The 27515-nt window shown below is 44.4% G+C and overlaps 1 protein-coding gene across 2 annotated transcripts; it reads right to left on the bottom strand.

Moving 5' to 3' along the window:
• Positions 1 to 1132: 1132 nt before the first annotated feature.
• NAAA (N-acylethanolamine acid amidase) lies at positions 1133 to 27515 on the bottom strand. 2 transcript variants are annotated; one of them, XM_066280310.1, is made up of 11 exons: positions 27162 to 27500; positions 26283 to 26444; positions 22767 to 22893; positions 20213 to 20303; positions 13639 to 13715; positions 7462 to 7634; positions 7267 to 7329; positions 6453 to 6519; positions 5982 to 6010; positions 2357 to 2472; positions 1133 to 1748 (listed from the first exon to the last, which is right to left on the bottom strand). In XM_066280310.1, exons 1-10 carry the CDS (start codon positions 27362 to 27364, stop codon positions 2397 to 2399), a joined length of 1068 nt encoding a protein of 355 aa, XP_066136407.1. In that variant the 5' UTR covers positions 27365 to 27500; the 3' UTR covers positions 1133 to 1748; positions 2357 to 2396. The 2 variants fall into 2 exon arrangements, with proteins under 2 accessions (XP_066136407.1, XP_066136406.1); XM_066280309.1 differs by lacking the exon at positions 1133 to 1748 and having other exon boundaries at positions 2407 to 3502; positions 27162 to 27515.

Below are 27515 nucleotides of genomic sequence, written 5' to 3'. Positions count from 1 at the left end.
ATCTTTAAATAAATACCTGAAATGCATCATTGAGAGAGAAATCCGCTCCTGTCACAACCCTCACCCCTGCAAATTCCAAAGAAGTTAAGCGACAGGACAGAGAAGGTGTAGCATACAAACTTAGAGTTCAGGAGAAGACGCTGGAGAATGTAATTCTTAGGTGATAACTGAGCGTTTTCCAAAATTGAATCAAAGCAATAAATTTGAACTTGGGAGAGCACGACAAATCCTAAGCAGACTAAAATACCAGCAGTCTATATCTAGGCACATCACAGTGAAACCATTGGCAAAGGACAAAGATCTTAGGAGCAACGGAGATTTAGATTCTTCAGTGACTGTCCTACCTCAGAGCTCTCAAGGGCTTCATTTCACATGGTTAAACTTAGGGTCTTCCCCAAATTTCCATCTAAAAGTCATGGTATATTTTGAAGAAAACAAGAATGAAATGTGACTGATGAGTAAAAATTCTGGTCTCAATTGCAGTGTGATGTGTCTGGCAAGAGTAAACTACTCTTGATATTTGATTTTTTTTTTAAACTGGGTTTTTTTATTTTATTTATTTATTTTAGAGAGGTGAGGGGGAGAGAGCAACAGAAAGAGACAGAGAGAAGGGGGAGGAGCAGGAAGCATCAACTCCCATATGTGCCTTACCCTGGGGTTTTGAACCGGTGACCTCAACACTCCAGGTGGACGCTCCATCCACTGCACTACCACAGGTCAGGCTTGATATTTGATTTTTAAAAGGGCACTGCATGACAGAAATTTAACAGTGTTGATGTAACAATGTCCAAGAAGAAGCAAGAACATTCTGGGTGTGGTATGACGGGGCAGGGATGATCTGTCCTGGCTAACATTTCCTTCTAGACATGCCCTTTTCCTTCCTTTTGCTGGTCCACAAAACCAGAATAGCCAATCCACTCCGCTGCGCAGGCTCTTAGCCTTTTCTGACTTTGTCCCAAAGAAGTTTCTTTCATATACATGTGAAAAAAAAATCAAATTCTACAGAGTGACTGTATACTCCTTTGAATCCTGATACAACATCTATAAGAGCTGCTTCCTGAAGATAGCTATTCAGAATTTAGGCAGAATATGGCCCTAAATGCCTTGGAAATCTTTATTTTTCTTGCCAACATCTTTTTCAGCATTTTATTAACTAAAGATAAGTGACCATCAGAAATGATTTGGTGGCATATTACTTTCAAAAAGCAGTAAGAAAATAGCTATTTAGAAAAATGAGGTACATCAGGTTATAAACATTATAAAAAATAAGAATCCCACATCATAGAAATATATGATCAAAGATTAGACTAACAAACATTCAAACAGGCTCTATTCAAATGAGAGCTCTACATTTTTTTTAAGATAATTTTTTTTATCAGACTCTTCCAGAACATTTCATAATGAACAAAGAGCTCACTTCTTTTAAAGCTGGGGTAGGCAACATAGCTATGTCATAGTACGAGGCTGAGAGACGGTCTGACCTCCGGGACCAGTTAGCTCTGAGTCAGTTGCTCAAGCCAGACGGACGAGGCTTGGGCAGGGAAGCGAACGCCAGGCGCCTGTTACCCGCCTTATCAAAACAAGCTCCAAAGTGATCCTCCTGCCCCACCGGCCACTTCACGAGGTTGAAAAGTGTAATGAGGAAAGAGCCTGCATTGTTCATAAAATAATACAATCCTTCCACTTTGTTTTATTTTTAAGGCGCAACCTTCAAGAATTTCATTTTTTTATATAAAACAAAAAATCACCTGTAAAGGAAAGAAAAAAAATGCACTCAATTCAAACACTAATTTTTAACATTCCCATGACAAGTGAATGACCAAACATCAGGCCAGGTGTACAAACTCCAGCAGATCCCGGCAGCAGGGAAAGGTGTCCTAGCAGGAGGTCCTGCCCAGAAGGTTTCCATAACAGCTAAAGGACTCTGCTTTCTCCTTAGGTCCTTCCTCTCATCTACGAGCTCCCTGAAGCCTACAATAAATTCTGGAAGTGTCCTTTGCCCTCTGTATCTGTCTTATGCTGCAGAGGTGATGGGGCCACCTCACTATTATTCTGGGGACACGTAGATCTTGCCAGATAGTTTCCTCTCCGTATCAGTGGAGAGCTAGCACCTTGCCCTGAGAGTAGGTTTTCATAAGGGAGCAACCGGCACTGGGCACCAGATTAGCTCTCATACAAATAATTCAAAATAAATACTTAACAGTGACATTCGTCTGATGTAAATGACAATCATATGTCAGATGCCTGTCCAAAAATATCAACTATGTATAAATGTTATGTTGCCATCTTCTGTGAGAAATACCAGCACACACCCCCACCCTTTGCTCCCGCCCCCCCCCAAACAAACTTTATCAACCTTTTGTAGCTGGTGAATTCATTCTTCTGCTTACTTCCTTTTAACCCAGGTTCCTGATCCTCGTCATGTACTTGTCTGGGTTGGCAGCACTCATTACTGTAGTATAAACTGTGTAGCTGAAAATAATGAGAAATTTTTACATACACATCATCTTCTCTAATATTGCGAAGAAAAAAAAATACCATTCCCTTCCTTAACACTTGAGACCTAGGACAATAATACAAATAGAGGCCACAGGTGTCAGAATATTTAACATTTATAGTTCAAGCGACCACACACTCAAGAGTGCTTTCTTTCTTATTTTGACGACACGGTGAAAGGCGCTGTGAGCACATGCAGAGCTTATCCAAGCATGCTGGCTGTTCCCTGAATAAGCACCTTGGCTGCTTATTTACCTTGTCATAATTCTATTCATCGTGGTTTGAAAATGTCTCTGCTTTTAGCCACAGCAGAGGATGGAGTTCTGTTGCAGGTGATTGTAATTTTGTAGCACAGCACGAGGGGGCAGCATAGAGGCAACTTCTGTTCAGACATGTCTATTAACCTCATACATGTTACAGGCCTCAGAGTCAGGGATCTATCTGCGTTAATTCTGGCTCAGTGGTGATTATCCTGTAAATGCAATTCCTCTTGAGCTTTCAATTATACAACAGAGAAAAATGCTACTCTAAACTGTTTATAATTTCTAACAATTCTATTTCAACTAAACATTTCAGATGCCATTTAAACCTTAATAGCCTCTGACTCATAACCCCACGTCTGGGAATTCAGGCAAAAGAAATATTCAGTAGCAGGGTTGGGGGCGGGGGGGTGGAGGAATGAACAAACATGTTCACTTCATAGCTTTAATAGAGAAAAACTAACAACTGGAGAATACTTTACTGAGCTATACTACATTCAATTGGCTATGCAGCTATTTAAAATTATAAGGCTTATCCACAGCATGGAAATGCTTTATCAAAATAAATATAAATATTTGGGGGAGGAGGGAGTTAGGGGGAGGCAGCTACTACCAAATGTGTACAGAAAACACTGAAGGTCCACTGCTCGTCATTGTGGGCTTGCCTGATTGCCTTCCCCGCACCGAAGGCCAGCTCGTTAGGGGTGCTGACACCTTCTTTTCCTGAAGTGGTAGGACTTAGCTTACTGAAATGAAAGAGGAAGAGTGTGCAAGTCAATACAGAGTCTTAGCTCCCTCTTTTCAATAAGTTCCAAAACCCAGCATTTCCTGCTTATTCATCATCCTCACTTCTGTGTTCCGCAAGACAGGAATATAAAAATGTGTTCTTCAAGCATTGACCGGGTGGCTCAGTGGGTTAAAGCATTGATCCAGCACTCCAGAGGTTGCGGGTTACACACACACACACACACACACGTGCACTCCCTCATTGGGGTACGTATGAGAAACAGTCAATGAGAACACAGATAGAGTGACTAGGTGAAGCTACCAGTTGATGCTTCTCTCTTTCTCCCTCAAATCAAGGAAAAATTAAAAATAAATATATTTTTAAAAATAATAATATTCTTCAAGAAATAGGCGAATGCAGATAAAATCAGTGGTTTTTAGTTGCAAATAACCAGTTGATCTTTTTCTTTGAAAAAATCCTTTTACAGAAACACAAAATAGGAGTTTTTCTGATGGCGTTTTTGGGTGCTTTAAGATTTGCTATGTACAATGACATGCTCAAAACTGATGTTACTTTTTTTTTACTTTTCATAGTAATAGGAATATATCTTCAAAATACCTCTTTGAAAGTTTTTTTCTTTTAAATGCTAAAAAGTTTATTCCATAAACAATATTCTAATAACCAAATACAGAAAAACCAAATAACCTAGTGTTATACCACTCTACTAAATGAGCCACTTGGGGGACAGGTGTGAGGCTAGTAAACTGGCCATTTGCGGGAGCAGTAAACAAAAGACCCCCTTGATCTGTAGTATTTTTTAGCTTCCATGGTGTACACACTTACCTGGCCTAGTTCAAGCTTACAGTTGGCTCACAGACGTCCCACATATTTAACAACTGGCTCTCACTAGCCCGTGGAGCCAGCTCCAAATGCAACACTGATGGGACCCCTTCTGGTCAGACAAAATTTCGCCCTTTTAATATTTATATGAAAATAAAGGATAAAAGCCTGTTTCTGTGTTCCCATAGTTTTGAAAACAATTATATAAATTGTGAATATATATTTTCAAATTAGTGTTATAATAAAATACTTTATTTATTTATTTATTTAATTTTTTGGTATTTTTAATATACCTGTGGCTCTATTTAGAAATATATAGCTTGCATTTGAAATTTTATGAATACATTTTAAATTTATTTTTTCTTCTAATAAGCACACACAGATGTTCTTGAAAGGAAGATTCGGGATTCTGTCATTATTTTATAGAAACCAGAGGGAAGTAATTATTACAAAAGTTAGAGGAAGCTTTCTCTTTTTTTAAAATTTTTTATTAATTTTAATTTATTGTGTTAACATGGATTCAAGTGTCCCACTCAATATAACTCCTTCAACCCCACCCCCTTGTTCCCCATTACTCCCTATTTCTTGAAGAATATTATTATTTTTAAAAATATATTTATTTTTAATTTTTCCTTAATTTGAGGGAGAAAGAGAGAAGCATCAACTGGTAGCTTCACCTAGTCACTCTATCTAGCTGTGTTCTCATTGACTGTTCCTCATACGTACCCCAATGAGGGCGTGCACGTGTGTGTGTGTGTGTGTGTGTGTGTGTGTGTAACCCGCAACCTCTGGAGTGCTGGATCAATGCTTTAACCCACTGAGCCACCCGGTCAATGCTTGAAGAACACATTTTTATATTCCTGTCTTGCGGAACACAGAAGTGAGGATGATGAATAAGCAGGAAATGCTGGGTTTTGGAACTTATTGAAAAGAGGGAGCTAAGACTCTGTATTGACTTGCACACTCTTCCTCTTTCATTTCAGTAAGCTAAGTCCTACCACTTCAGGAAAAGAAGGTGTCAGCACCCCTAACGAGCTGGCCTTCGGTGCGGGGAAGGCAACCAGGCAAGCCCACAATGACGAGCAGTGGACCTTCAGTGTTTTCTGTACACATTTGGTGGTGGCTGCCTCTGAAATTTAAGAGCTCCCTATGGCCGTGATAGCGCTGCCCAGTGGTTCACTTCAGAAGAGTAGGTGGGTAAAACCCCAGGCTGTAGACCACCAGCAAGGGCACAGGAACTGAGATGCGGAATTCTCTGCGGAAGGAGCGTGGAGCAGCAGGGCCGCCGCAGGGAGACAAAGGAAAGCCAAGCTGTCCACAGTTTGGTTCTAACAGTGAATTAAGGAGCTTCTCACCAATGAAGGCAGCCTCCAGCTACCAGGCTGACTTAGGATGAAAACATCTTTTTGTTTTCTTTACCTTTGTTTTTCTTCCTGGACTTCTCACCTGACTTAGAATATATAAATATTTGTCTATCTGCCCTTGTGGGCCAGTGGAATGCTAGTCCCCTGAGAGCAGAGATTTTATTTTGTTCACTGCTGTTGCCACAGCATCTAGAAAGCCTGCTGATGGGAGCCCTCAGATCCCTGCCGACCCAAAGCTGAGTCCCCTTCTGGAGTGACAGATGAACACGAGAGATGTGAACGGGCGGCACTTACTTGTTATAAACTGGAAACACTGACAAAACCTGCAGAGAGAAAAAAACATATTATAAAAACCATTAAATCAGAGAAGAAATACATGCAGAATAACTATGGGAATAATAAATGAACACTTTAATGTATCTCAGGGTGACAGAGTTACAGACTTCTGAATCCTCTCTCCTTTGAACAATGCACATATGGGGCCCCGACCAGTGGCTCAGTAGAACTAATGAACATATATTACATCTGTACCTTTTCCTAGCATGCAGAAAATCTTAGGTGAAGACAGATACTTTAAGCTATCCAGAAACAAGTCCAGAAAACATCATCTGACTTTTTTATGTTTTCAACCAGGTAAAGCTTTTAGTCTAGCCTTCGCGCCTATCACATTTGCTTGATTTCAGAGGAGAACATTTTCTTAAATCACTATCAACAACGACCCCACACATCCTGAGCAAAAAAACTGTACATCTCAATGCAAGTTACCTGGAAGAGGGCTTGCAGGCTGAGGTTTGCCTGGCCTGTGGCATTAAGGGCTTTGATGGCAGGTGTTCTGTAAGGACAATGGTGAAAAGTCACTTGGTGTTTCAGGAAGCCCTGAATCCCACAGTTCTCATTTTGGGAGATTCAGTGTGAGGCTTAGCCTCATTATCTCTCTTTCCTCAAAACAGAGTCTGGCCCCCAAGCATGTCTCCTCCCTAGAACTAGACCCCATGGTAGAAGTCGTTCAGCGGTCGGGCCCACTGGTTGCTCCAGGAAGCTGGGCTGGCAAAGATGTATCACTGCAGAATTGAACAGTTGCCACCAACCCCAGGGCAGTAAAGCCAAGAGGAAATATTCGCTCTTTGGGGACACAATGACTTATAATTATAGAAGTTTCAAAATTAGAAGGGACAATGAGAGCTCCTAACTGGTTTATTGATTTATTTATGAAAAATATTTTCCATCCAAAATAAAAAGTCTCACATGGAAAACACTGAGTCTTGCTCTGTCTTTTCCTTTTACAGACGGGTGACCCGAGGCCCAAAGAGGCCACTCAGTAGACATTAACAGCTGGTGGCGGAATCCAGGGCTTCTGACCCTGAGGCCAGGGCCCACCTTACCCTCCCAACACCCAACCGACCGCCAGAGGCTATCCCTCTGTTCCCCAGCACACGTCACACTGCCCAGCCCAGCCTCGCACTGGCAAGGGGCCCAGGCACATCTTCTGGGAGGGGATCGCCTCTGTAGTCCTCCTCAGTCCCTGTAGGCCACGCTCTCCTGGCCACAGGAAAACACTGCAGACCAGGCAGAGCCCTACCTTCGGTCATCCTTCTCGGGTGCTGGCTTCCAGTGGTCGTAATTTGTCTCAACTCGGAACCACCTACAACAAAGCACATCATTTTATCTTAAGGAGCGGACACATAACTAAGGAAAAAAGATTAATATGTAAAAACTGAAAATACCTCCAGTTTCACCAATTTAAAAGAAGACCAGACCTTTTAATTCTACTTACGCTCCATTTAAAGGATCTAGAGGCCAAATGTCCACCGGGCCACTCCTGCTCCTCGTGATGACCACTCCTTCCCGGGAGGACATGCCACCAACAATATAATACACATCAGCAATAAGGGGCGTCTTGGCCAATTTGTTAACAGCTGCTTCAAAGTTTTCTGATTCGCTCAGAGTCTGAACAGGGAGACAAACCTGCATCAGCATCATCATATTGGTGGCTACTCACAGCTAATTGATGGATGAGTGGTCCAAAGCACGCTCTCCTGACACAGGAACCCACGATGACAATCTTGCACTACTCGGATTTCATCCTCTTGTCATCTCCTGAAATGGGAGAAAACTCAACGGGGAGCCAACAGCAGCAGCACTGTTCTCTCAGAAGGAAAGAGCTGCTGACACGTTCTAGGCTCAGCTCAGAAAACACGGGCTGTGTGCCTTCTAGGCAGGTCGCCTCACAGACGGCTCCCTATGTTCCTTCATTCATTTGTTCTTTCAGCAGGTGTTTCTGAGCACCTATTGTATGCTCGACACTGTGCCGGTGTAGGGACAGAGCAGTGAATGCGACTGAGCCAGCCTTGTTCTCCTCAAACTTCTAAGGGTGACAGGAAAGTCAACAGAAAATGGTGACGCAGTATAATGAGTGTCAACAAGGAAAAACGATGCTATGCAAGTCAGAGCAAGGGGCCCATCCTCACCCAGGGCGTTGAGCAGACATCGCGAGAGCTGAAGCCAGAGAGAGAAACAGAAGTTAGACTGGGGGAAAGGTGGCTGCGGGGCTGGGAGTGGGGACAGGGAGAGAGGTCCAGCTTGACGGAACAGTTGGGCTAATGCTCAGAGCTGGACGAGCACGCTATACCAGAGCAGTGAGCTTAGCTGGAGTTCCGTCACCCCTGGGGGTTCACGAAGACTTCCAAAGGTCTGTGGCGTGGTGAGCTAGGGGATCGTTTTCTAAAGCTGCAGCTTCCAAATGAGATCCCTCCTCAAGCTGGTCAGCACAGGAATGCCCTGCAGTGGAGGGCCTGCCCTTCCCCCCTGCACCCCCACAGCCTCCCCTCTACCCATTTTGGGGAAGAAGTACATTTTCTGCTCATCCATCCTGAATACTACCGCGGCACAGCATCAAGAGTAGGGTGAGGATATGGTCCAAACAAAGAACAATTCAAAATATTAGTGTCTGCAAAGTCACCACATTCAGCACCTTATACCCATCAACCCTCGGCGGGGCCATGCGGACGTCCCCCTGCCCCATACATACTGCTGTGAGGGGTGAGGTATTTAGACTTGAGTAAACTTGTTTGGAATTCAGCAAAATTATAAAGTGAGGCAATAGGAGTGATGAAATATTTTCATTTTTCTATTCGTTGCCTATACCATCCCCATCTACTACCACAGAATTCATCGCCTCTGGTGAAGTACAGGAGAAAAAAAGGAAAAGTACATCAGTGAGAAATACTGAAGTCAGTGCTGACTTGCCTCCCCCAGAGGCAGAGCCAGGGCAAGACAGGTGCCTTATCTGATTATCTCAGGAAACGCAGGAATGGACAGTGATCGCTGATGAGGTCAGAGTTTCTTTTAATGGGAATTTTAAAAGTTCTAAAATTGATTGTAGTGATGGTTGTACAACTCCAGTGAGTTGTATACTTTAAATACTTATATAGCCTGACCAGGCAGTGGCGCAGTGGATAGAGCGTCAGACTGGGATGCAGAGGACCCAGGTTCGAGACCCCGAGGTCGCCAGCTTGAGCACGGGCTCATCTGGTTTGAGCAAAAGCCCACCAGCTTGAACCCAATGCTACTGGCTCCAGCAAGGGGCTACTTGGTCTGCTGAAGGCCCGCGGTCAAGGCACATATGAGAAAGCAATCAATGAACAACTAAGGTGTTGCAACGCACAATGAAAAACTAATGATTGATGCTTCTCATCTTTCTCCGTTCCTGTCTGTCTGTCCCTGTCTATCCCTCTCTGACTCACTCTCTGTCTCTGTAAAAAAAAAAAAATACTTATATAGCTCAATTAATTATACATCCACCTTATGGGCCATCAATTCCATTCTTAATACTGACTTAACTTAATTCAATATGTATGTTTACAAAGAGACTTGTACAAGAATTCTAGAGCAGGTTATTCACAATAGGCCCAAACTGGAAACACCCCAATGTCTATCAATAAGAAAATGAGTAAATTGTGGCATATTAATAGAATTGAATATTTTTTAATAATAAAAGTGTGGTAGGCAATTAAGCAGATGTAGTGGAGCAAGGACAATGAACCAGATACAGAAGACCACCAGGGTGGAAAGCCCCAGGTGCCTAGCAATGGGCAAAACTGAGAAAAGAAGGATCTCACCTCCAGGTGACCTTTCCTCCCTGGTCATAAGGTTTTAGACCTCTCTAGAAGAACAAAGGGCAGAAAAATAGCCTCCTATGACCCCCATACAAGCTCATGCAAGATCATTCCCTTAAGCATTAAGCCCTAGAGATAATATCTAGGCTTTTGTTGTGTTTCACCTCCGAGCCCAGGAAAACAGCAAAACTAGACAAGCCACTTCACGGCCGACCTCAGGACCAACTGCATTGACTAATAACGCCCTGCCCCGGTGCTGACCAGTCAGCGGAGATCATGATCCTAAGAGGACACACTGAGAAAGATGATGAATATTCTATTGAGATGGTCTCCTGGGACCTCCCCTAAAACCTAAAGGTTAAAAGCCCTTACGGTGGAGGACCCCAGTGCCTTTCCCTTCCTGCTCCTCCTGTTCTTCCCTCCCCACACCCAGGTGTGTTTTCTTTCCTTCTCTGTGCTAAGCTCTAAGGGACCTCATGAAACTTGCAATCAGGGAGCAGTGCGCAGCAGCAACTCATCCTGGGCTAACCCCCTGAAGCTGTCTCCAAGGCCCCCTTTTTCTGACTTTCTTCCTGCATGGCCAATAAATAAAGTCTTCCTTTTCTTGCTGTACTGTGTCTCTTGATTGAATTCTTTCTCTGAATAAGACAAGAATTGAGGTCTTATCATTTTGCCAGTAACAAAAGGAATGAGCTAGCAACACTAATAACATGGATGAATCTGGAAAACCTTACGCTGAGTAAAAAGAAAGAGTCCATATACTATGATTTCATTTATATGAATTCTAGGACAGGCGACACTTCTCTGTAGTGACAGAAGTCAGAATGGGGGTCAGGTATCAGGGGAGGCTGGAACTTGATGAGAAAGGACACCAGGGAAATTTCCAGGACTTAGAGATGTAGTGCATCTTGTTTTGTTGGTGGTTACAGGGATGGCTATATGAGTGTGTACAACTGGCAAAACATGTTGAACTCTTAGTATCTGTGCATTTCATCTTGTGTAACTTCTATCTCAAATTTTAAAAAATCATTTTGGTGTTTAGATTCCACTGGATAGATTTAAATTATAGTTTTATTTTTAAATATATAGTTCACTGGATTTTTTGCAGCTTTCTAAATTCTGATGAAAACCTTTGGAGGTCATTTTAAGAATGCAAAAGGGTGCAGAGTTTATCAACATCTTTAGGTGGTGTCCGAGTAAAAAACTTAGGGAAAAGCAAGTCCGGAGCTGCTAGGTCATTTAAAGCAACACAAAAAAGGACCGACAGGCTAAGCCAGGCAAGGCCAGATCCTTGTACCACAGATGTGCTCTTGAAGACAAGCTTTTGTGGTCAGATTTATATGTGCCCTCAAACTCTGCTGTCTAATAGGTCCTGCAAAGCAGATGTTCCTTTGGTTTTGTGTAGAGCTACCTTCTAATGTATTTGTTAATTCAAATATTTGGCAATGGGAGATTCTAAAGGGGGAGGGGGACATCTATATCTGCAGGAAAGCATAATGTTATTGCTTATCTCAATCAGTGATTGTGGTAAAGTCTAGCCTGTGACAAAGATTCTCTCCTTGACCAAATTCTAGCCAGCCACCTCTGAGCCTTCCTCTAGGCCTTAACCTGGGCCTATAACGACCGGAACGAACACGAACAGTTTCTAGCAGCTCAAGGTCACGTCCCGGTGATGACCTTAGCCCCCCTTATTGTGACTGCATGAGAAAATTCAAGGCTGCTGTAGGGGAGCAGGATTTGTTACCCTAAAATATGTCTCTTTGGCATAAGGATTATTCTAGACTGGTTATTTAAAACAAAACAGCAGACATGTAAGAAGCTCTGAAAACCAGGCAGAAGTTATCCCTTGTAAGAGATATTTCCAGGTGTAAGGGAGAAATCTCCGTTTGGGAGGGCATCACCCTAACTCTATCAGGATGAGGATATCGAAATCTCTAAACACTGTTAGCAATGGGGAAGGCTTGGACTTAAATCTGCATAAGTCTTATTCATTAAAAAAACTTAAAAAATATTTTTCAATTAAAGTTTATATTCAATATTATTTTATATTTGTTTCAGGTGTACAGCATAATATACTGCTCACAAAAATTAGGGGATATTTATCACTTCATATTCATTTTGAAATATCCCTTAATTTTTGTAAGCAGTATAAACAATCACATACTTTACAAAGTATTCCCCCTGATATTTCCACTACCAAACCAGCACCATACAGTTACCACAATATTACTGACTGTATTTCCTGTGTGGTAGTTTACATCCCCATGACTATTGTGTAACTACTAGTTTGTTAAAAATCTTACTCTTGTTTGCTGTGCTTTTTCCTGATTACCTCCCATAACTGACTCCCCATACCCAACATCTACTTTTGTCTTTAGTTGAATGTGGTATTGAAGATAATGGCTTTCATTATTTTGGTGAGAGTTACTAAGCTTTCCTGGGTGTCTTTCATGTATACAGGAGGTATAGAAGTTAATAAACTCTACTTTTTTTTTCCTCCTGCTAATCTGTCTCATGTCAGTTTGATGATTGGACCAGCCAGGAGAACCTAGAAGGGTAGAAGAAATTTCTCCTCTCTGGACATTGCCTAAAGAATTGACTGTTTGTTCCAGCCACCACCTGAAGAGAGGGGTCCTGTATCCCGGTCTCTGCTAGCAGCAAACAAACTCAGACCGGTATTACATGAACAACCTGTTTCTGGCTTTTAGAAATTTGTCATTTCCCTGACTTTCCTGTGCTCCCCTCATCCCTCCCTATTATCTCATTCTCCCTTTAAAGCCCTCAGGCACCTCTGTACAAATTGAAGTTGAGTTCAGTTAATGCTAGACACTTTCCCTATTGTAATATTATACTATTGGTTAAAATCTGTCCTGGCCCTGGCCAGTTTTCTCAGTGGTAGAGCATCAGCTCAACATGTGGATGTTCCAGGTTCGATACCCAATCAGGGCATACAGAAGTGCCCATCTGCTTCTCCACCCCTCCGCTCTCTCTCTCTTTTTCTCTTTCTCTCTCCACCTTCTGCAGTCATGGCTCAATTGGAGCAAGTTTGCCCTGGGTGCTAAGAATGGCTCCATAGCCTCTGCCTTAGGCACTAAGAAGAGCTCAGTTGCTGAGCAATGGAGCAACAACCCAGATGGGCAGAGCATTGCCCCCTAGTGGGCTTTCCTGGTGAATCCCGATCAGCATGCATGTGGGAGTCTGTCTCTCTGCCTCTCCACCTCTCACCAAATTAAAAAAAAATTTTTTTCTTAATTTTAAAAACATTAAATTCTGTCCTTACCACTTTAGAGTCTAACTTTTTTATCTTTGATATTTATTATCAAAAACGTTGACATACACTTTGTAAATCTTTAGATGCTTATCTTTTTCAGGAGCTTCTTACATTAAGAAATTATTTTTATTATCTTTTTTTTTTTTTTACAGAGACAGAGAGAGTCAGAGAGAGGGATAGATAGGGACAGACAGACAGGAATGGAGAGAGATGAGAAGCATCAATCATTAGTTTTTTATTGCAACACCTTAGTTGTTCATTGATTGCTTTCTCATATGTGCCTTGACCGTGGGCCTTCAGCAGACCGAGTAACCCCTTGCTCTAGCCAGTGACCTTGGGTGCAAGTTGGTGAGCTTCTGCTCAAACCAGATGAGCCCATGCTCAAGCTGGTGACCTCAGGGTCTCAAACTTGGGTCCTCCACAACCCAGTCCAACACTCTATGCACTGCGCCACCACCTGGTCAGGCAAGAATGTTATTAAATGGCACAGAGCATCACAGCAGGAACACAGTTTAGAGTATGAAGTTAGTTAGGGTCAGGAGGGCCCAGCCATCAATATACTCACAGTGCGGATAAGCCAGCTGATCGGAGAGTGTTTCTGCAAAAAGGCAGCGATCGCATTCTCCCACCACCAGCCTCTATCTGTCAAATGGAAGGAACAATAAATATATACACAAATTGCTGCCACTTTAAAAAATTCCTTAAGTCCTGTTTCTTTCCCATAGTACAAGCTGATTGGGGAGCAAGCTTGGTGGATGAAGAGTGATCTTACTACCATCCAGTTTTCAGAGAGGAAGCTAAAAGCATTGTTTGCAGACACCAAAGATTCTGTGCTCTGTGTATATGTGTGCATGTGTGTGCATGCATGTGCATGTGTATGTGTGTATATCACATCTATACAAAGAATTTCCGGTGCCTGCAAACAATGATAATTGTGTTAAAGGAGATCCCTCTATTAATTACCTCAGGCAAAATAAAATTATGGAGCTATCAGGAGAAGTGGATCAGTAAGTATTAAGAAGATTGCAGAGAATATATATCTTTCAGAAATTTAAGTTTGACTTGAGGTCACATTTAAAAAAAATACAAATTTAAGATCATTTGCCAAAATTACTTTTTTTTAAACACCTCAAAAAATCTCTGTAGGGAATTTATTTTCAAAGAACAATTTTCATTCAATAAATAGCATTGACTCTCTTCTACATAACTGTTCAGATAGAGCTGACTCTTTGAAAAGCTGACTCCATTTAAACTCTTGACCCCTCCCCCTTTCCCGGGGTGGACTGTGCAATGTGTACAGAGGCTCCAGGTTAATCACGAACTGCCACTCACCTTCTCCTACCATTTAGCCCTTCCTCTGGGGAAGGTGTCCTCAATACAATCTATCTTTTTTTTTTAATTTTTTTCAATATTTTATTTATTGACTTTCAGAGAGAGAGGAGTGAGAGAGAGAGAGAGAGAGAGAAAGAGAGAGAGAGAGAGAGAGAGAGAGAAGGAGAAGGGGGAGGAGCAGGAAGCATCAACTCCCATATGTGCCTTGACCAGGCAAGCCCAAGGTTTCGAACCGGCAACCTCAGTGTTCCAGGTCAATGCTTTATCCCACTGTGCCACCACAGGTCAGGCCCAATCTATCTTTTAACTCACCCTGGTTCCAGAACCCCTGGTGTCTGGCCCCTTTGTTCCTCATAATTACCCTCACATTCTTTTTGGAGTACGTGCATTTCTTAGGGGTTATAACACAGGTGGTTCAGGAGATGATCCATTTATTCCTGCTGCCGCCCAGGACTACTGTGTTTCTGTAAGTTTCTTTTTTTTAATTTATTTATTCATTTTAGAGAAGAGAGGGAGAGACAGAGAGAGAGGAGAGACAGAGAGAGAGAAGGGGGGAGGAGCTGGAAGCATCAACTCCCATATGTGCCTTGACCAGGCAAGCCCAGGGTTTCGAACCGGCGACCTCAGCATTTCCAGGTCGACACTTTATCCACTGCGCCACCACAGGTCAGGCCTGTAAGTTTCTTATTAAAAATCTTTACACCCACAAACTGACCTTGTCTGCTTCTTCCTCTGGCCTTGCAACTCCTTTGGCATTTGGGGCCGCTTTGCTTATATAGCCTTTTCACGAAATAGTGCCATGGCCTGACTTGGTCCAGACCCTTGGAATTTAACAGAAGTTAAATTCGGCGAACAGAAAAAACTAGTATACTGAGGAAAGAGTAAAGAAATAAAATGGAATCACTATAGTCAAGATGCTAAATTACTAAAACCAAGTAGACCAAAGCATGAGTTTCCCTGCTTTAACTAGCCAGGGAAACTTGAACTTTTTAGTAGTGTATTAATGCCTGGTTAGGTAGGTATGTAGGTAGGTAGTAGATAGGTAGGTAGATAGACAGGCAGATAAATAGATATAGATATATCCTATAGATTACTCCACGAAGAACTTAGGAAAGAATGTTGACCTGTCCAGGCAGCCTGACATCTCTTCTCCATTGCCGACCAATCCAGAAGCTAAGAATGCAGACTCACTCTTCTCAAGAATGTACTTTTTTTTTTTTTTTTGTATTTTTCTGAAGTTGGAAACGGGGAGGCAGTCAGACAGACTCCTGCATGCGCCCAACCGGGATCCACCCGGCATGTCCACCAGGGGGCGATGCTCTGCCCATCTTGGGGCGTTGCTCTGTTGCAACCAGAGCCATTCCAGTGCCTGAGGCAGAGGCCACAGAGCCATCCTCATCACCCGGGCCAACTTTGCTCCAGGGGAACCTTGGCTGTGGGAGGGAAGAGAGAGACAGAGAGGAAGGAGAGGGGGAAGGGTGGAGAAGCAGATGGGCGCTTCTCCTGTGTGCCCTGGCCGGGAGTCGAACCCAGGACTCCTGCACGCAAGACCGACGCTCCACCACTGAGCCAACCGGCCAGGGCCAAGAATGTACTTTTTATTATAAAAACTTTTAGCTTTTCTTTCTTCTTCAGAACACTCTGGGCATTGCCTCCTGACACTTTGTATTTAGTGGACCACACCATTTAATAAACTATAAGAAAGACAATAAGACAGGATTATGTAATCAGGAGTGACAAGGAAAGAAGATGGTAAAGACGGCCTCAGTTGTGGACATTTGAGCTAAGATAGGCTGAGTATTCCAGGCAGAAGGCATGGGTGCCAGGGACCTGGGCAGGAACGAGCTTGCCAGTTGTCAGGAATAGAAAGAATGTGGGTGAGGTGCTGATGGAGTGAGGGAGAAGGAGACAGACATAAAATGAGATAGAGGAGGAGGTGATTGTGTTTTTTTTTGTTTGTTTGGTTTTTTTCGTGATTGTGTTTTGAGGTCAGTCAGGACTTTGGATTTGTTATCAGTGAAATGGAAAGTCATTGCAGGTTTTAAACAGAGGAGCAACCTCCTAGGACTAGGTAAAGAATGATAGAAGTTTGAGAAGCAGGGAGGCCAGATGAACAGGGACAGCTGCAGTATAGGTGTGACAGCGGCCAGCCTAGCAGTGAAAGTAGACAGATGGACAGGGACAGTCTTGTTTGGTGGTAGAGCTGACAGTCAGACTTGGGGAATGAGGTGTCAAGGAATTCCGGTACAATCAGTTCATTAGAAGTACCATTTTCTAACACATGAAAAGCCAAGAAAGGAACAAATTTGGGTGGAGGGAGAATGAGGGCAAGAAAAGAAGGAAAAAGGCCCTGTCTGGTTTGCTCAGTTGACAGAGTGTCAGCCCGGCCTATGGACATCTTGGGTTCGATTCCCAGTGAGGGCACACAAAATGAGTGACCATCTCCTTCTCATCCCTACCCTCTTCCCCTTCTCTCCCTCTTCTCCTCCCGCAGTCAGTGGCTCAATTGGTTCGAGCATTGGCCCCAGATGGTGGTTGGGGCACAGGTGGAAATCTATCTCCCCTCCTCTCACTTAAAAAAAAAAGAGAGAGAGAAAACAAGGAAAGAAAAAGGCGCCTGACCTGTGGTGGCACAGTGGATAAACTGGAACACTGAGGTTGCCGGTTCAAAACCCTGGGTTTGCCTGGTCAAGGCACATATGGGAGTTGATGCTTCCTGCTCCTTCCCTCTCTCTCTCTAAAAAAATGGATAAATAAAATCCTTGAAAAAAAAAAGGCAAGTGATGTGTTTAAGCATGTTAAGTTTGAGATCCTCAGTAGACATCCAAGTGGAGATGCTGAGATGGTGGCTGAACTCCAGTGGGGGTGTCAGAGGTCAGGCCTGGAGATGCGACAGTAACAACAAATGCTTCTATGGCCCGGGCTCTGGGCCAGGCACTGCTCTGAGCATTTCACATACAGAAATTCACTTCATCTTCACAACAGTGATCATCATCCCTGCCTTCCAGATAAGGAAACACAAGTTAAGCAAGTGACAGCAGTTGTCAAGTGAGAGCACCAAGATACAAACCACGGCAGGCTGGCTCTGGGCTCTGAACCTTAACTGCCAGGGCTCAGCTGAGGCTCCTACCTCCTCATCCTCTACCAGGTGGTCCAAGGCACTTAACTGAGTATCTTATCTTCATTAATCAAGAGATGTTACATTATTGTTCAGGCATTTCAACTTAATCTTAGCAGATTAAAATATAGTTTTCATTCAAATAAGGTTTTTAAAGCCTTTAAAAAGCAGTTTGACAGTATTTAATTAAATGTGTGCACTATGAATAACTGTTATTTCTAAACTGCTCATACCTTAGGTTCTAATAAATCTGTTAACAACTTTGAGTTGGAAAATGATGGAAACAATGCCCATCTTTTCAATAAATATACATGTGTTTACAAACAGTCTGAGTAAAATCTTAATAACTGTCATGCTGTGGTTGGAGTACCATAGAGAACCAGTTTCATTCATAGCTGACATTTGAGAAAATGTTGAAGAAATACAATGCATTATCCAGATGATGTATTCTAGAAGTGTGCACCTGAAACCTGCATAACTTTATTAACCAATGTCACCTAATAAATTCAATAGGAGAAAGAAATACATTAGGATGAAATACTGACTGCTATAGACATCGAGATATACTCAACCAGCTTCTTCTTTTTGGGGGGAGGGGGGATTTTTCCGAAGTTAGAAGAAGGGAGGCAGTCAGACAGACTCCCATATGTGCCCCACCGGGATCCACCCGGCACACCCACCAGGGGGCAATGCTCTGCCCGTCTGGGGCATTGCTCCATTGCAGCGGGAGCCATTTAAGCTCCTGAGATGGAGGTCATGGAGCCATCCTCAGCGCCTGGGCCAACTTTGCTCCAATGGAGACTTGGCTGTGGGAGGGGAAGAGAGAGACAGAGAGAAAGGAGAGGGGGAAGGGTGAAGAAGCAGATAGGCACTTCTCCTGTGTGCCCTGGCCGGGAATCGAACCCAGGACTTCCACACCCCGGGCCAATGCTCTACCACTGAGCCAACTGGGCCAGTAAAGTTTTATTTATGTAAAAGTGTAAGTGTAAACCTAGCCATAGGAAACAACTGGAAGTCAACTGGGTTCATCAATGACCAACACTAAACTTTCAAAGACTCCTTGTGTTACCCTCTTTCACTCGGCTGTAAGTTTTGGGGGACAGAGCCAAGAATTCATTTATCTCTGGGTTCTCCACACATTGTGAAACCGAATGATGCCCCTGAGATTTGGGGAATGGCAGTGGGGCTGTGTAACACACAGAGCTTTGGGCCAGGACCCGTGAGACCGATTTGAGAGAACTACCACCCCCACCTACTGTCACTTCTTCTCATAGCCTGTGTCCTCCTGTATAACGAATGGGTTAATAATATCAGCCATGCCAATGTAACAAGACTCTTGTGAGGCTCTAATCAGAAAACGTGTGAAAACGTGCACAGTAAACTGTAAAGTGCTTTACAAATTGCCTCTGGAAAGCCACCAAATAACCTATAGATTACCACAATAGCTTCTTAACAGTCTTCTGCTTATTTATAAAAATAGATATAAATAGTTTAGATAGATATATATATCAGATCTATTTACTCTCTAGCCTAAAATTCTTCTTTTTTTATCTTCTTTTTCAAGACTTTAGTTATTCATTTTAGAAAGAGAGAGAGAGAGAGAAAGGGGGAGGAGCAGGAAGCATCAACTCCCATATGTGCCTTGACCAGGCAAGCCCAGAGTTTCAAGCTGGCGACCTCAGTGTTCCAGGTTGATGCTTTATCTACTGCGCCACCAGAGGCCAGGCTAAATTCTTCTATTATTAATAGAATATATTGGGGTACAGGTTTCAGGTGTGTAACTCAATAAAATATCTGCACACTGCATCGTGTGCCCATCACCCCACGCAGACTCTTCCGTCCCCATTTGCCCCTTTGCTCACCTCCACCTATCCTCCACCTCCTTTCTCTCTGGCTATTACCACCCAGTTGTCTGAGTCTATGTGTGTTTATATATATATATATATATATATATATATATATATATATATGTGCGCTTTTTGGCTGAATTCCTTCACTTTTTGCCATCTGGTTCCCCAAGCCCCCTCCCCTCCGACCACAGTCTGCTCCTTGTATTCATGTCTCTGTTTCTAATTTGTTCATCAGTTTAATTTGTTCATCAGATTCCACATATAAGGAGCTCCTATGGTATCTGTCACTCTCCGACTGGCTTATTTCACTCAGCATAATGATCTCCAGGTACATTCACCTTGTTTCAAAAGGTAAGATTTCCTTCCCTTTTTACTGGCCTACAATTCTTAAGGGCTTCCATCCCACTTAGAATCCAAACTCCTCCTCACGGCCCTCACCAAGGCCTCAGCGTTCCTCTCCAGCTCCCAGGTCCCTCCCTCCTCGCTCCATGCTCTAACCACACCACTGGAATCCGTCAGGGTGGTCTTCCTGCCGCCTCTACAGACCTGACTCCTGATCACGGGAGGCAGGCCTTCCCGGACCCTCTAGCTGGAGCGACCACCATGCCCCCATTCACTCTCGCATTGCCCGTTTTTGCTTCTTTGACAGCACTCAGACCTCCCTGCAGTCGTCCTCCTTGCTTACACGCACACTGCCTGTCTAGCCCCGTGAGCAGGCAAGTCCCTGCCACGCAGTGTAGGGTGTCCTTCTATATGTTCTGTTGGGTGCGTGAATGGAGTACTTGGATAAAACTGAACAAGGATATGGCTAAAAATGCTTGGGAGTTCGTTTTGATTACCTCGTTCGTCGCCAGAAACTGTAAACTTGTGTGGCTTCTGACCAGTCCATAATCCTACATAGCCAACGAAAGTGGTTCCTGTGAATGCAATCTGAAATCAAGAGATAAGGTATCATTTTACCATTCCAACCAAAAATTCTTTGAAATCACCATATTTTGCCCCACAATTCATGGATTTTTTTCTCTTCTGAGGTTCCAACATAGTAGAATAAAAACTCTGAAATGGCCTTCTAAAAGGTATAACCTTGAATAGAATTCAGTGAACCTGTGACTTTGGATAGGAAAAAAATGTACATCTTTATTTTCACTAAACCTCTTACTGAAATTTTACTTCTTCTGTAATGAATACATGCAACACGCCATGTCACCTAGTGGTTCCTGAGATGCTGTTACCGGCGGAATCGGCCAGTATTTTCATGTTCATGATGAAATCATACCTATATTGCCGCGCTATTCATACATATTTTGAAATACCATTAATACTTATAACTATTCTGAAATTATGGTAGTTATTAGAGCCACTGCTAAATTTTACTATTTAATGTGTTAAGAAAAAACTATAATATTAAAATGGCTGTATTTCAACAAAATGGGATTTCTTTGTAATCCTATAACTTTTATTTCATGTATTATAAAACGTAATTCTAAGAAGGAATCAACAGGTCACACAAAGGGGTTCCGACACAAAGAAGGTTAAGAAACTCCATCTTAGAAGTAGCAATATGTGGGAAACCCTGTGTTGCTTTTTTTTTTTTTTTAGTGCATACGTGTACTAGAAAGAGAGGAGACAGGAAAGGAGATAGATAAGAAGCATCAACCATCAACTCGTAATTGTGTCACTTTACTTGCTCATTGATTGCTCTCATACGTGCCTTGACTGGGGGGCTCCAGGCAAGCCAGTGACTCCTTGCTCAAGTCAGCAACCCTGAGCTCAAGCCAGTGACCTTGGGCTTCAAGCCAGCGACCTTTGGGTTCAAACTAGCAACCATGGAATCATTCTTTTTTTTTTTTTTTTTTTTGTATTTTTTTTTTCTGAAGCTGGAAATGGGGAGAGACAGTCAGACAGACTCCCGCATGCGCCCGACCGGGATCCACCCGGCACGCCCACCAGGGGCGACGCTCTGCCCACCAGGGGGCGATGCTCTGCCCATCCTGGGCGTCGCTCTGCCGCGACCAGAGCCACTCTAGCGCCTGGGGCAGAGGCCAAGGAGCCATCCCCAGCGCCCAGGCCATCTTTGCTCCAATGGAGCCTTGGCTGCGGGAGGGGAAGAGAGAGACAGAGAGGAAGGAGGGGGGGTGGTGGAGAAGCAAATGGGCGCTTCTCCTATGTGCCCTGGCCGGGAATCGAACCCAGGTCCCCCACACGCCAGGCCGACGCTCTACCGCTGAGCCAATCGGCCAGGGCCTAGGAATCATTCTTTTAATGTTCCCATGCTTAAGCCGGCAACCCCGTGCTCAAGCTGGTGAGCCTGTGCTCAGGCCAGTGACCTTGAGGTTTCAAACTTGGGTCCTCAGCATCCCAGGTTGACATTCTATTCACTGTGCCATCGCTGGTCAGGCTGTTTGAGAAAGAGTTTTTGTTTGTAAAAGCAGATGACCAAATGAGTACTTAGTAAATGAGTTTTTCATATTTATGATTCAACCCCTAAATGCAAAGAACAAATGATATATAGTCCTTGTCCTTAAACAATGTGTCCCAAAGCCAAAATCTGCCTTTGGCACGCTCTATTCTGTTTCATAGCAATAGCATGCTGTGTATGCCCAATGAACACTGGTTAATGTCGTTTCCCTAAAAGTTTACTCAGAAATGTGGTAACACTATGTAGTAGATTATACTTTTAAATAACACAAGTTGACACAGCTCATCAGTGTTTTTTCAGTGTTACTAGACCTTACTATGAATAAAACGATCTCAGTATAATTTCTCAAAGACCATACATTAGAGAATGGTGTAGGTCAATCATACTTGCAGAGTGAAGGGCCATTTATTATTTGGCCACATTCATCAAACATCAACCACATGCTTTGCATAGATTTCACTTCACTTAACCTTCACAATTATCTCCATAACATAATTATTAAACTCTCTGAGCTGCAGTCTGCAAAATGGGTTTAAGTGATTTCCCAGGTTCACAAAGGAAGTAAGTGGCCGAAGCAGAATTCAAAGCCAGGACTGCCAAACCCCAAAGTTTGGTGTTCCTAGCCATTACACTACACAAGTCCTCCCTATTCCAGAAGCAGCCTGAACACAGGAAAGCAGAGGAAAGAGCTGACTTGGCATTATAAGTTGGTGACCGATCATCCTCTCATAGAGATTTCCCTAAGGAAAATGGATTGACCTCTTTAAGTATATGCTTAATAATAATAGGTGATGCTTCTTTCTATAAGCATAATTGATGGAAACCTTTCTTCTGTTTTTGTTTTTCCAGGAGTTTGATGATAGTTGTGCTGTATCTTAAATTCATAACACATTTAAGTAGCAGCCCATCCTAATGATTGTTAACTTGGGGTAGCAAGTGTTGGATTTCTGAATCTTATGCTGTACGAACTATACCTGCCCATTCTTTAAGAATTGCACATCCACGGTCAACTTGCGTAAGAAATTCCCAAACGGATAATCCAGATTCCGGCCATGGTAAATGTGGCCTCTAGAATCTTGCGCCACAATACTGGTACAGAATCTGAGAAAAGGGGAAAATCCAACAGGAATGAATGAGAAAAATAAAAAAATGAGCTTTGCATTTTTAAGATAAGTCCTTAAAGTAAAAGACAATTATTATTCCTTACAACGGACACATATGCTCTGTAATTCTTGTACAAGACTCTGACTTTGCAATTCAAGATGAAAACATAGCCCTAGCCTGTTGGCTCAGTGGATAGAGCGTCGGCCTCACTTACGGACGTCCTGGGTTAGATCTCCAGTCAGGACACACAAGAGAAATGACCATGTGCTTCTCTTCCCCTCCCATTCCCCCTTCTCTCTCTCTTCCCCTCCTGCAGCCAGTGGCTTGATTCGTTCCGCTGTCAGCCCCCAGTGCTGAGGATACCTCAGCTGGTCCCAGCACATCAAACTCAGGTGCTAAAAATAGCCCAGCTGATTGAGCATCAGGCCTAGACAGGGTTGGCAGGTGGACCCCAATTGGGGCACATGTGGGAATCTGTCTCACTATCTCCCCTCCTCTACCTCAAAAAAGAAAAAGATTAAAACGTAACTGGATACAACTCATTAGTGTTCAGTGTTACAAGACTTTTGTCCTCAGCACATATGGCATCGAAACATACTGAAGGAGAATTTCATCCTAAATCTAAATCTGAACTTGACCTATTCTGGGCTCAGCTAGAACTGAACTTTGCTTATTCCTCCACATGACAGTGTAGTCTATTTGGCACATCATTCCCAGTTTGCTCAAGATCTCCTCTCTGTTCCCTAAATTGCTCAGAGTAAACAGAATGGCACTAAACCATTCTGTTCATAAATGTTTTGTTTTGTCTCGTTGGATAAATGGTCAACTCTTCAGGGGCTTGGCACTTTTCCTGTCCCCTTTAGGTTTTCTTGCACAGAGCCAATAACAGAAAAGGATCCTTTTGGAACTGTCAACCAGAGAGAAATTGTTTGAGGAAAAGAGGAAGAGATGTGATAAGATATGTAAATATCCCTATTTTATAAGGATATGAAATGTTATGTGAAAAAATATTTATATACGTCACATCCAATGCTGGGGGAGAAAGATATTTATCAACTCAATACTAAAGGAAACACCTTGAAGAACTGATGGTCATTTCTGAGCAATAGGATGTGGTTAACTTCTCTTCACTTACATATTACTTTTATAATTAAGAGAAAACCAATGTTACTTAATTTTTTGTTTAAAGAAGGAAGCTTGGTCAAGTTTTAATTTTTTCCAAGATTTCTGATGTTAAAACTTCAAAGAGTTCATGTCAAGGAGAGGACTGATAAAACATTGGAAGTGGCTAAAGCAAAGTTTGTAGAATCTCTCTGAAAGATGAGTTCTTATTTTATTTTTTTTGACAGAGACAGAGAGAGGGACAGATAGGGTCAGACAGACAGTAAGGGAGAGAGATGAGAAGCATCACTTTGTTGCGGCTTCTTAGTTGTTCACTGATTGCTTTCTCATATGTGCCTTGACTGGGGGGCTACAGCAGAGCAAGTGACCCCTTGCTCAAGCCAGCGACCTTGGGCTCAAGCCAGCGACTTTGGGTTTCAAGCCAGCAACCTTTGGGCTCAAGCCAGTGACCATGGGGTCACATCTACAATCCCATGCTCAAGCCAGTGGCCCCACGCTCAAGCTGGTGAGCCTGTGCTCAAGCCAGCGACCTCAGGATTTTGAACCTGGGTCCTCCACATCCCAGTCCGAAGTTCTATCCACTGCGCCACCACCTGGTCAGGCGCTTTTTTTTTTTTTTTTAATTTTAGAGTGGAGAGAAAGAGAAAGGGGGGGGCAGGAAGCATCAACTCCCACATGTGCCTTCACCAGGTTTCAAACTGGTGGCCTCAGCTTTCCAAGTCAACACTCTACCCACTGCGCCACCATAGGTCAGGCCGAAAGATGAATTTTCAAAATTGGCCAGACAACAGTATTCCTGTGTCATGCCCAGATGTTTTTGCTTGAGGTAGCCCACAAGCACAGGGGACCATGGGCACTGGCTCTGCTCTGAAAGAGGCTTGCGGTGCCCTGGAGACACATGCTGTTAGCAGTAGCTCTGACACTCACCTTGCGCCTGACTTTCAGCAGGTTGTGCCCTGAGGCTTGGGTTCCTCATCATACCAGGGAATACCATCTCCAGTGCCTGGCACCCAGCAGGGTAGCTAGTCTTATCCTGATTCAAAAAGCTTTACATCAGGAACGAGAACAAAACATTTCCTCTGTTAATACTAGTGGAATCTGACTGTGTTTTGTATTGTCAGGCAATTCAATATATACATTAATATTCCATCCCAAAGTTAGAATGTTCTTACTAGAACTTTTGCTTCGATCAGTGACTCCAGCAAAAGAAGGTGAAAATGAATATGAAAATTGATTTTGTTCACTGAGAAAGCCACGTGTCAGAACAGGGAAAAGATAGGGGTAGATGAAAAATGGCAAAATTAATGAATTAAGTTAATTCATTAAGTTATTTGAAAAAGCACTTTAACAAGTTTCTGTCTTATCTGTGTCTTAAAAACATTTTCCTAAAGAGGAAGGCAGTCACAGTGCCCCTTAACCTACTCTGCCTAGTTGTTCTGGGAAGATGTCAGGCGGTGGGTGGGGGAGGAAGTAAACTGTCATTATCCCAAGAACTTTTTTCATCACCTTTTGGCTGTCAGAAGCAAGATATTACTAGATGGGGCCGGTCTGGTAACAAAACAATTAAGTCCTGAAAGCACAAACCAAGTCAGACCTCTTAATTCCAGGTCTTGCTACTGAGCCAACGGAGACTTCAGGCTCCCCCTGCAGTTTGCCTGCAATCAACTGCTTTCACATCTGTGCAGCGCGTTTTATCACGCCCACTCAGTGCCGCAAATATTGGCCGGCCTTATTAGCTAGAACAGTGTACATTGAGACCCCAGCTCTGAAGGGAACAGATTGGGAAAGAGGAGTCAGGGTCGCCAGCCACGACAAATATGGGCGGGGGGTTATGGGGTGGGGTGGATGGAGGAAATGCAGGGGAACATACCAGGGCTGGGATGACTCCCTGCATTATAAGGCGGGAGGGTCACTGGGTTAACTAGAGTCCAGATGAAGGCGGGGTTAGATCCAAAACCTTTCTAGAAAGGAACCTTGAGCACAGTTTCAGAAGTGGGATGCTACCTGAATTGGTAGAGGGAGAAAAGGGGGCTTCAGGTAGAGGGAAAGTTTAATGATGAGGTCAGAGAAGCTGCCTTTCTTCTCGAAGTCCGTGCATGATCTGCTGCTCGGATTTACCGAGAGAAACAAAGAGGAAGTGCCGGGGCTTCTGGGCAGCCCAGTCACCACCCCGTTTTTACCACATTGAAAACATGTCTGCTCCCACTCAGATGTGCAGGAGGCCCTGGCAAGCCCGCGTTAGCCGCGCTGCGCCGAGCACTCACGCCGTGGACTCGTAGGCCAGGTTAACCAGGATGCAGTCCGCCAGGCTGAGGTTCAGGGCGTCGCACATGCCGCGAATCTCGTCCGTGAAGGGCTGGGGCAGGAAGCCTTCCAGGTCCCCGACCGCCTTACGTATCACTGCGTGGACCCACTTGGGGACATTCCTAGAAACGATAAACCACGAGGATGTTTGAGCTCAGGGACTGGAGGGGTGCGAGTGTGTGTGTCTGGAAGAGGGGGGATACCTAAGGCTCTCATCATTAGGGGTGAGTGCTCGGTGCTTCCGTGCCCCAGACAGCTTACAGCTCTGGTCCCGCATCACCTGATCCACAACTTCCAGGGAGGGGGGGGGAGGATAAACTTCCACAGAAAGAGAGAGGGTAAGAGAGCGTGGTCCCCAAAGGGGTGGGCTTGGAAGGCCCGCGGGGCCAGCAAGGAGGGCGTGGGCTGCGTCCCTTACTCAGCAGCTGAGCTGCCGGGACAACATCTCACGCACCACCCTGAACTGGAATGTCTTGAAAACGGGCGTGCCACAGGTGACACAAACCTGAAAACCAAACCAGCCGCGCCGGATCATCCGCAACCAAGACGCTGCCTAGAGCAGCGGCAAACGCCAGTTCTGGTCCCTACCAACCCCTCCGGAGGCCGGGGTGACGGGGGTAGGGTGGAGGGCAAGGCTGCCCCAGAGTAAGGGAAGGGGGTCAGAGACTCGGTTCAAGCAGCCGGGGTGAGGGGGGTAGGGTGGAGGGCAAGGCTGTCCCAGAATAAGGGAAGGGGGTCAGAGACTCGGTTCAAGCACACTGGGCCGCGCGCGTCTGGGCTTTCCCGCACTCGAGTCCGGCAGCCTGTCCCCGCAGATCCCGTCGCGCCCCCGCGCTCACCCGAGGATGTGCGCCATCGCAGCGCGCACGAAGTCCAGGTCGAAGTGCTGCAGCATCGGCAGCCAGCGCAGCTCGGGGGCCGCGTCCAGGCTCACGTTGAACAGCGGCGGAGCAGCGGGCGCGGCGGCGGCAGACACCTCGGCCGCGGCCAAAAGCAGCAGCAGCGCCAGCGCCCGGCGCGCCCCCGGGCTCCCGATCTGCATGGCTCGGGCTGGAAGGCCACACTTTGGACCGCTGCGGCCACGGCCCGCGCCCGAGTAGCGCTGCAGGAGGAGGAGCCCAGGCGGTGCCCCGAGGTCTGGAGGCGGAGCGCGCGTGGCCTGGCCCGCGGGGTCAGCCGGCACCCGGAACAGC

This window comes from Saccopteryx bilineata, chromosome 5 (assembly GCF_036850765.1).
Source record: "Saccopteryx bilineata isolate mSacBil1 chromosome 5, mSacBil1_pri_phased_curated, whole genome shotgun sequence".
NCBI lineage: Eukaryota > Metazoa > Chordata > Mammalia > Chiroptera > Emballonuridae > Saccopteryx > Saccopteryx bilineata.
This window is presented reverse-complemented; position numbering and strand designations above follow the sequence as displayed.

Excerpts from the sequence above, each read along its gene's own strand:
- NAAA (XM_066280309.1), bottom strand. The coding sequence starts at position 27,364 with ATGCAGATCGGGAGCCCGGGGGCGCGCCGGGCGCTGGCGCTGCTGCTG. Across the intron at positions 20,304-22,766 it reads AATTCTTAAAGAATGGGCAG|ATTGCATTCACAGGAACCAC; the intron begins GTATAGTTCGTA and ends TCTTGATTTCAG. Across the intron at positions 7,330-7,461 it reads CTAGATCCTTTAAATGGAGC|GTGGTTCCGAGTTGAGACAA; the intron begins GTAAGTAGAATT and ends GCTTTGTTGTAG.